Raw genomic sequence first — 10,561 nt, forward strand, 5'->3', positions numbered from 1 at the left:
CTGAATTGCTGTGCTCTTCCAGCACCACTAATCCAGAAGCTGGGGAATGTGGATTGGGAGCAGCTGTTTGAAGGTAAATCCACCTTTTATATGTGGGAGGCTGTTAAAGAGAGGTTGATTAGAGTGCAGGATAGACATGTCCTTGTGAAAATGAGGGATAGAAATGGCAAGATTAGGGAACCATGGATGACAGGTGAAATTGTGAGACTAGCTAAGAGGAAAAAGGAAGCATACATAAGGTCTAGGCAACTAAAGATAGACAAAGCCTTGGAAGAATATCGGGACTGTAGGACCAACCTGAAACGAGGAATTAAGAGGGCTAAAAGGGGTAATGAGATATCTTTAGCAAACAGGGGTAAGGAAAATCCCAAAGCCTTTTATTCATATATAAGGAGCAAGTGGGTAACTAGAGAAAGGGTTGGCCCACTGAAGGACAAAGGAGGAAAGTTATGCATGGTGTTAGAGAAAATGGGTGAGATTCTTAATGAGTACTTTGCATCGGTATTCACCGAGGAGAGGGACATGACGGATATTGAGGTTCAGGATAGATCTTTGATTGCTCTAGGTCAAGTCGGCATAAGGAGGGAGGAAGTGTGGGACATTCGAAAAGGCATTAACGTAGACAAGTCCCCAGGCCCGGATGGGATCTATCCCAGGTTACTGAAGAAAGTGAGAGAGGAAATAGCTGGTGCTTTAACAGATAGCTTTGCAGCATCCTGAACACGGGTGAGGTCCCGGAGGACTGGAGAATTGCTAATGTTGTCCCCTTGTTTAAGAAGGGCAGCAGGGATAATCCAAGTAATTACAGACCTGTGAGCCTGATGTCAGTGGTAGGGAAGATGCTGGAGAAGATACTGAGGGATAGGACCTAATTACATTTGGAAGAAAGTGGGCTTATTAGTGATAGGCAGCATGGTTTTGTGCAGGGAAGGTCATATCTTACCCATTTAGTAGAATTGAGGAAGTGACAAAGTTGATTGATGAGTGAAGGGCTGTGGATGTCATATACATGGACTTTAGTAAGGCGTTTGATAAGGTTCCCCCGCGTAGGCTGATGGAGAAAGTGAAGTCGCATGGGGTCCAGGGTGTTCTAGCGAGATGGATAGAGAACTGGCTGGGCAACAGGAGACAGAGAGCAGGAGTGGAAGGGAGCTTCTCAAAATGGAGACCTGTGACCAGTGGTGTCCCACAGGGATCCGTGCTGGGACCACTGTTATTTGTGATATACAGAAATGATCTGGAGGAAGGTACAGGTTGTCTGATTAGCAAGTTTGAAGATCACACTAAGGTTGTGGAGTAGCAGATAGTGAAGGGGACTGTCAGATAATACAGCAGAATACAGCTAGATTAGAGAGTTGGGCAGTGAAATGACAGATGGAGTTCAGTCCGGGGAAATGCGCGAGGATGCATTTTAGAAGATTCAATTCAAGAGTGAACAAAACAATAAATGGAAAATTCCTGGGGAATATTGACGTACAGAGAGATCTGGGTGCTATTCCCTGAAGGTGGCAACGCAGGTTGACAGAGTGGTCAAGAAGGCATATGGCATGCTTTCCTTCATTGGAGAGGGTATTGAGTACAAGAGTTAGCAGGTCATGTGACAGTTGTATAGGACTTTAGGTCGGCCACATTTGGAATACTGCGTATAGTTCTGGTCGCCACATTGTGATGCACAAATTTGTTCCTCTGAGACAGGTAAGATGGGGTAAGATTAAGGAGCCTTGGATGATGAGAACAGAGGAGTTTCTCATCAAAAGGAAGAAGGCAGCTTACGTAAGGTGGAGGAAGCAAGGATCTAGCACAGCTTTAGAGGATTACAGGCTCGCTAGAAAGGAGCTCAGAACTGGACTGAGGAGAGCCAGGAGGGGGCATGAAAAAGGCTTGGCAGAAGGGATTAGTGAGAACCCAAAGGCATTTTACTCATACGTGAGGAATAAGAGAATGATCAGGGAGAAGGTAGAGCCGATCAGGGAGAGCGGAGGGAAATTGTGCGTGGAGTCTGAGCCCTAAATGAGTTTTTTGCTTCGGTTTTCACCACGGAAAGGGACCTTGTTGTGAATGAGAACTTTGAGGAGCTGGGATACAGGCTTGACCAGATCAAGATTGATGAGGTTGATGTGCTGGAAATTTTGGAAGACATTAAGATTGATTAGTCCCCAGGGCCAGACCAGATTTATCCTCGGCTGCTCCGGGACGCGAGAAAGGAGGTTACTAAGTCGCTGGTGAGGATATTTGCCTCCTCACTCACTACGGGATTCGTACCAGAGGATTGGAAGGAGGCAAATGTTCTTCCTCTTTCAAGAAGGGAAATAGGGAAATCCCTGGCAATTACAGAGCAGTCAGTCTTACATCTGTGGTCAGCAAGGTTTTGGAAAGAATTCTGAGGTATAGGATTTAGGACTATTTGGCAAAGCATAGTGTGATTAAAGGCAGTCAGCATGGCTTTGTGAGGGGCAGGTCATGCCTCACAAATCTTATTGAATTCTTTGAGGAGGTGACCAAACAGGTCAGTGAAGGTCGAGCAGTGGATGTGGTGTATATGGACTTCAGCAAGGCATTTGATAAGGTTCCCCGTTGTAGGCTCATCCATAAAGTCAGGAAGTATGGGATACAGGAAGATTTGGCTATCTGGATTCAGAATTGGCTGGCTGACAGAAGGCAGAGAGTGGTTGTAGATGAAATGTATTCTGCCTGGAGGTCAGTGTTGAGTGGGGTCCTGCAGGTTTCTGGTCTTGGGCCCCTGCTCTTTGTAGTTTTTATAAATGTCTTGGATGAGGAGGTTAAAGGGGTGGGTTAGTAAATTTGCAGACGACACAAAAGTTGGAGGACTACTGCAGGCTGCAGCGCGACATAGACAGGATGCAGAGCTGGGCTGAGAAATGGCAGACGGAGTTCAACCTGGATAAATGTGAAGTGATTCATTTTGGAAGGTCGAACTCGAATGCTGAATATAGGATTAAAGACAGGATTCTTGGTAGTGTGGAGGAACAGAGGGATCTGGGTGTGCAGGTACATAGATCCCTCAAAGTTGCCACCCAAGTGAATAGGGTTGTTAAGAAAGCATATGGTGTTCTGGCTTTCATTAACAAGGGATCGAGTTTAAGAGCCGCGAGGTTTTGCTACAGCTCTACAAGTCCCTGGTGAGACCACACTTAGAATATTGTGTCCAGTTCAGGTCGTCCTCCTATAGGAAAGATACAGAGGCTTTGGAGAGGGTGCAAAGAAGGTTTATCAGGATGCTGACTGGACTGGAGGGCTTGCCTTATGAAGAAAGGTTGACTAAGCTCAGACTTTTCTGTCTGGAGAGAAGGAGGAAGAGAGGAGACCTGATTGAGGTGTACAGGGTAATGAATGAATAGATAGAGTCAGTAGCCAGAGACTTTTCTGCAGGGCAGGATTGACTGGTATGAGGAGTCATAGTTTGAAGATATTAGGAGGAAGGTATAAAGGAGACGTCAGAGGAAGGTTCTTTACGCAGAGAGTTGTGAATGCATGGAATGCGTTGCCAGCGGTGGTGGTGGAAGCAGAGTCATTGGGGACATTTAAGTGACTGCTGGACCGGCACATGGTTAGCAGTGAGTTGAGGGTTGCGTAGGTTAATTTATTATATTTTACATTAGGATTAAACCTCGGCACAACATCGTGGGGCAAAGAACCTGTTCTGTGCTGTACTTTTCTATCTTCTATTACCAAAAGGATGTGATGTTTTGGAGAGGATGCAGAGGAGGTTCAGCAGGATATTGTCTGGTATGGAGGGCACTAGCTATGAGGAGAGCTTGAGTAGATTAGAATGATTTTCAATAGAAAGACGGAGGTTCAATGAGGACCTGATTGAGGCCTACAAAGTCATGGGAGGTGTAGACAGGGGGGATAGCAAGAAACTTTTTCCCAGAGTGGGGGACTCAATTACTAGGGGTCACAAGTTCAAAGTGAGAGGGGAAAGGTTCAGGGGAGATATGTGTGAGAAGTTCTTTACACAGAGGGTGGGGGGGGCCTGGAATGCGTTGCCAGTGGAGGTGGTAGGGGCGGGGATGATAATGTCATTTAAGATGCATCTAGACAGATACATGAATGGGAAGGGAGCAGAAGGGTACGGATCCTTAGAAAATAGGCAGCAGGTTTAAATAGAGGATCTGGATCAGTGCAGGCTTGGAGGGCCGAAGGGCCTGTTCCTGTGCTATAATTTTCTTTGTTCTTTGTTCTTCTTTGTTCTATCTCTAAGAAACTGTTGGAATTACTGGAAACAAGATGATTGGAATTTAATATACAAACAAAAAATGGGAATACAGCATGTTGTCATTTGTTTATCATATTTGTTTATTATTATTAGACGTGGATTTATTAAAAAAGTTAAAAAGAAAATCTGATATCAACTAATAATGTCTGAAGGGTTATTTGAGACTGTTTGGAACCGGGGAACAGGTTGTTGAGATATGAACGAAGGGTGAATTTGGTGTGAATTATTTGCATAAATATGAAGGGTTAATAATCTTTGGAAGGGGCGTGTGGCTACCTGAAATAAAGCTGTGGCTGAAAGTGTGGACTTGGACTCTGTTCAAAAACATTTATCTTTGCGTGTTTAACAGATTGTGAAAGAATGTGGGGAAGAGAATATGAGGAGACTATAAAAAGATACCGGTAGGTTAGGTGAGTGGGCAAAGATCTTGCATTTGGCAGAAGAATTAAAAAGAAGCATGTTATCTAAGTAGTGAGAGCTCTAAGATGCAGAAACTTTTTCCCCGGGTACAACAGAGTGTTACAAGGGTGGAAGGTATAGGGGAGATGTCAGGGGTAGGTTCTTTACCCAGAGAGTGGTGGGGGCATGGAATGCGCTGCCTGTGGGAGTGCCAGAGTCAGAATCATTGGCGAACTTTAAGTGGCAATTGGATAGGTACATGGATGAGTGCTTAAGCTAGGACAAATGTTCGGCACAACATCATGGGCCGAAGGGCCTGTTCTGTGCTGTATTGTTCTATGCAGAGGGATCTGGGTGTTACAGTGCATGAGAAGAATAATCCACAGAGACAGCAAGTCATCAGGAAAGCTAATAAAATATTATGGTTTATTGTGAGGGGCATTAAATGCAAAAGTAGGAAGTTTGTGCTTCAGTTATCATCCTATAAGGTGTGGGCATTCTATGATCCCAAGTGAGATCTGGGATTGGTATATGATGTCTCCCCGTATAGCATCAGAGTAATATTAGCTCATAGATGGCCCAATGGAAAGGAACACCCAATACTATATACATTCAGCACTTCGCCTGATGCAGAGCGTAACTACACCCAGATAGAGAAGGAATGTTAGCGATCATATTTGGAGTCAGAAAGTTCCACCAATACCTTTATAGATGTAAATTTGTAATAATAACAGACCATAAACCCCTGCTAGGTCCAGTTAAAGCAAACAAGACAGTGCTGCCCATAGCTTCAGACTGAATTTGATAGTGGGCTCCAATACTAAGTGCATATAATTACAATTCAGAGCACCATCCCGGAGGCCAAGTAGCGAATGTGGATGCATTGAGTTGCCTCCCACTGGCAGATACAACCCCCAATTCGACCACCCCTGGAATAGTCCATAATGGTTTTAAATTTTCTGTACACACTTCCCGTCACAGCTGACAATATCAGACTTTGGATACAGAACAATCCAGTCCTGGCAAAACTGAAACAGCTGGTAGTGATGGAGGAAACCACAGAGCCATCACAACCTGAACTGAAACCGTTTTGGAGAGACCAGATCACAGTAGAGGATGGCAGTGTATTATGGGGAGCAAGGTCACCACCAAATACTGGCTGATCTCCATCTGGGTCATCCAGGGGTCTCCGAAATGAAGATATTGCAGATCACATGGAATACAGGGAAAGTGAGCCATTTAGATACAACATTGGCTTGAAGTTGGAGACAGAGGGTGATGGTGGTGGCTTGCTTTTCAGACTGGAGGCTGTGGCCAGCAGTGTGCTGCAAGGATCAGTACGTGGTCTACTTTTTGTCATTATGTAAATGATGTGGATGTGAATATTGGAGGTATGGTGAGTGTGTTTGCAGGTGACTCCAAAATTGGTGATGCAGTACAATGGGCCAAGGAGTGGCAGATACAGTTTAATTTAGATAAATGCGAGGTGCTGCATTTTGGAAAAGCAAATCACGGAGGATGTATACACTTCATGGTTAGGTCCTAGGGAGTGTCGCTGAACTAAGAGACCTTGGAGTGCAGGTTTATCGCTCCTTGAAAATGGAGTCACAGGTAGATAGGATAGTGAAGAAGGCGTTTGGTATGCTTTTCTTTATTGGTCAGTGCATTGAGTACAGGAGTTGGGAGGTCATGTTGCGGCTGTACAGAACATTGGTTAGGCCACTTTTAGTATATTGCATTCAATCTGGACTCTCTGCTGCAGGAAAGATGTTATGAAACTTGAAAGGGTTCAGAAAAGATTGCCAAAGATGTTGCCAGGGTTGGAGGATTTGAGCTATAGGGAGAGGCTGAATAGGCTGGGGCTGTTTTCCCTGGAGCGTCGGAGGCTGAGGGGTGACCTTATAAAATCAAGAGGGTCATGGATAGGGTGAATAGATTACATTTAAAAGACATCTGGATGGGTAAGTGAATAGCAAGGATTTAGAGGGATATGGGTCAAGTGCTGGCAAATGGGACTAGATTAATTTAGGATATCTGGTCAGCAAGGACAAACTGGACTGAAGGATCTGTTTCCATGCTGTGCTTCTCTACTTCTGTTGTTGGCGTGAAGTTATGTTTGGGTGGCCAGGATTGGATGCAGACATAGCTACATTGGTGGGGCAGTGCCTAGTGTGCCAACAAAAACAGAAATTATAGTCAGCAACTCCCCTACATTCATGGGAATGACCCGGTAAACTATGCAGGTCTGAAAGTTCTCAGTCATTGTGGACGCCCACTCATGGATATGTATAGAGTTCATTCATCAAACATTGGGGACTTTGAGAGAAAAGCTGTGTGCATCTTTTGCAGATTCCCGGAAGTGTTGGTCATGGATAACGGGCCATCATTTACCAGCATGGAATTTGAACATTTCCTAAAGTTGAATGGCATTCAGCATGTAAGGACAGCTCCATACCATCCATCATCCAATGGGCTGGTGGGAAGAGCAGTCCAAATTTTGAAGGCTTAAAGAAACAGCCCACAGCTTCATAAGATACCGTACTGTGCCAGTTCCTGTTTGATTATCGGACTGCCCCTCATGCAACTACAGGGATAGCTCCAGCAGAGGCACTAATGAGGAGAAGACCCTGCATCGGGGGGCGGAATTGGCATTAGGACTGCCAACACAGGAGACACAGTTTACTTTAGGGGACAACATTTGGTGTAGGTATCACAGGAATCTCCTACATGGGTAAGAGGCATGGTTGATACAATGTTAGGTCCAGTGATGTATAATGTTCAGGTAGGTGTGATGGTCCTGAACAAACACATGAACCTTATGAAAACTGCAAACTCACAAACAATGCAGGAGCAAAAGATGCCGGGCTCCTTGGTTTTAACATCCCATTGAATTGACAACATCTCCAACTGTTCCAGAACCTGTAGGCTCTCCCTCTCCATCAAGTGTTGAAGATGTCACTGCCTTTGACGCCTTTACTCCTGAAGAGGAGAATGAATGTCCTCCGAGATGCTCCGGGTGCGTGAGGCGAGCTCCTGTGTGTTACACGGCGCCCGTATCAGAGGAAGAGTTAGAGAAACCTGACCCAGTACGATAACACTCCAGGAGGAGTTACAAAACAAAACCCTGCCAATGTCCTCAGGCTCAGAGGTGGAGAGATGTAGTGACTGTAACGAGGCCAGTCAGGTGTACCTCACTGAATCTGAGTTCCCTGATTGGGGCTGTTAATCATGTTCAATCAGGGAGCCCTGGCTGACAGACGAAAACAAGAGTGTCCGAGGTTCTGTTCACTCTGAGAGCTGGCTCTGAGAGAGTTGGATCAGTGTCAGGGACTCTCCAAGTGTAAATAAATGGGGACTTGATGACAGGATACCGGTCTCTATGGAGTTATTTCAGACTACAGTGGCTCACCACCTCCTTCTCAAAGGTAACTAGGATCGGGCACTAACTGCTGGCCTTATTTTAATAATCTCTCTAACATTTTCTCTAACAGCTGCAGAGGGGGTGAAGGATGGTACACCCGTGTTCAAGTACACACGCTGGCGGGTGAAAGGGAAGGCGATTCCAGAGGTGGTGAGCGAGTATTCGAGTCTCGGAGCAGAGCTGAATGTGTTGCCTTTCTGCTCCCAGTTCATTCCAATGGAAATAATTGACTTCCCCAAACATGGCTCCATCATCTACCATCCATCCCTCCTGCCCAGGCACAGGGGAGCCTCCGCTATCAACTGGTAAGAGGACCACAACAAATTCAGTGCGATCACGGCTGATTATCCAACATCAGCTACTAATACAGCCCAATGACCAGCTATTCATTCCCCAGACTGACCTCTACCCATTGCTTTGTCAAGCTGTTGTTCTCTCTTTATGGGCTCTATCTCCCCCTATCATCCCCCGACCCCACTTTCTCCTCAACCTCTTTGATCCCTTCAGCCCTAAAAACTATATCTACCTTCTTCTTGAAAACATGTTATATTTTGGTCTTGACCATGTTCTGTGGCAGGGAATTCCCCAGGCTGTCCCACTCTCTGAGTGAAGACGTTTCTCCTCATCTCAGTCCTAAATGACCCGCTTGTATCTTTAAAGAGTTGAATGATCAGTTATGATCATATTAAAAGTAATCAGGTAGTGTTAGTGGGGGTTTCAATTGCCCTGGCCTTAACTGGGGTGGTCATAGTGCGAAAGGTTTAGAGGGAGCTGAATTCGTAAAATAAACAAGGGCAGCTTTATAGGTTAATGCCTATAGGTTAATGCCTATAGGTTAATACCTATAGGTTAATGCCTAGAGGGTCCCTTGGTCTGAATTCTCACAAACAAAGTTAGGCAAGTGGTTGAAGTATCAGTGCGGGAACATTTGCAGACAACAAGATTAACTCCATTCGAGTAAAGATTATTAACGAAAAGGACAAGGCTAACCCTGAAACCAAAGTTCTAATCTGGGGAAAAGCTGATTTTAAAAAGATCCGAAATGATTTGGCCAGAGTGGACTGGAGCAGATACTTTGAGGTAAATCTGTGTCAGAGCAATGAGGTGCATTCAAGAAGGTGATAGGGAGAATATGCGGCCAATGTGTTCCATCACAGACAAAGGGTGGGACCAACATAACCAGCCATCCCTGAACATTGAGGTATGCACAGGATTGAAGAGAGAAATGAAAGGCGAGCCTTATGGCAGATACTGAGGGTCCGAAGCCCGAGAGGAATACAGAATGTCCACAAGGAAACTTAAAAAGGAAATTAGGAAATCTAAAAGGTGAATGTAAGGATAATTACATGTAGAATAAAGGAAAATCCCAAGTTGTTTTAAATATATAAAGGATAACGAGGGAAGGAGTAGGATCCATTAAGGAGCACAGTGGAGCAGAGGATGTAGATAGTGTTCTGACTGAATACTTTGTGTCAATGTTCAGTTGTGAGAGGGATGATGTGGTATTGAAATCAGGGGAAGGACTGTGAGCTACTTAAAGAAATGAACAAAGACAGAGACATGGCTCTGAGAGAACTGATTGCTTCAGGAGTCGATAAATATCCAGGGCCAGATGAAATGTATCTCTGGTTGCTGAGTGAGACAAAGGAGGAAGTAACAAGATGACTTGCAATGATTTTCAATTCCTCTCTGGTCACAGGAGAGATGGCAGAGAACTGGAAGATAATCAATGTGGTACCATTATTTAAGAAGGGAGCAAGGGAACTACAGGCTAGTCAGTGTCAGCTCAGTGGTGGAGAAATTATTAGAAACAATTCTGATGGACAGAATTAATCTGCATTTGGAGAAGCAGGGACTCACCAAGAACAGCTGGAATGGTTTTGTTAAAAGGAAGTCGTGTCTGACCGACTTGATTGAATTTTCCGAAGAGGTGACCAGCTGTGTAGGTGAGGGCAATGCTTCTGATTTAGTCTTCTTGGACTTCAACAAGGCTTTGATAGGATCCTGTATGGGAGGCTGATAACAGAGGTAAGATGTGGTTCTGTTCGCCGAGCTGGAAGTTTTTGTTGCAACGAGCAATGAGCACCCGAGCTACAAATCTTCTCACAAACTTTGAACAGAGGTAAGAGTCCATGGGATCCAAGGAAATTTGGCTCATTGGATCCAGAATTGGCTGGATGGCAGGAGGTAGAGGCTGATGGTTGACAGCTGTTTATTTAACAAGAAACTTATATCCAGTGGGGTTCCATAGGGATCAGTGTTGGGGCCCTTGTTGTTTGTGGTTTGTATAAATAATTTAAACTGAATGTAGGAGGGTTGATCACTAAGTTTGTGGATAATATGAAAATTGATGTCCTAGTAAATAGTGAGGAGGATAGTCTTAGATTACAGGAAGATATAAACAGGCTGATTGGTTAGGCCAATCAGTGACAAATGGAATTCAATTTCGACAAATGTGAGGTAAATGAATATGGTTAGGACAAACAAGGCAAGGGAATACATGA

General features: G+C 44.7%; 1 protein-coding gene across 1 annotated transcript in view; it reads left to right on the plus strand.

The window, feature by feature from the left end:
- Positions 1–10,561, plus strand: part of LOC122559232 (cytosolic 10-formyltetrahydrofolate dehydrogenase-like) — a 130,146-nt gene that overhangs the window by 14,035 nt on the left and 105,550 nt on the right. The window contains exon 3 of the mRNA XM_043708612.1: positions 8,128–8,362. Within this exon, the coding sequence (XP_043564547.1) occupies positions 8,128–8,362 (235 nt within the window). The remainder of the gene's footprint in view (positions 1–8,127; positions 8,363–10,561) is intronic.

The sequence above is a fragment of the Chiloscyllium plagiosum genome, chromosome 18, assembly GCF_004010195.1.
Source record: "Chiloscyllium plagiosum isolate BGI_BamShark_2017 chromosome 18, ASM401019v2, whole genome shotgun sequence".
NCBI lineage: Eukaryota > Metazoa > Chordata > Chondrichthyes > Orectolobiformes > Hemiscylliidae > Chiloscyllium > Chiloscyllium plagiosum.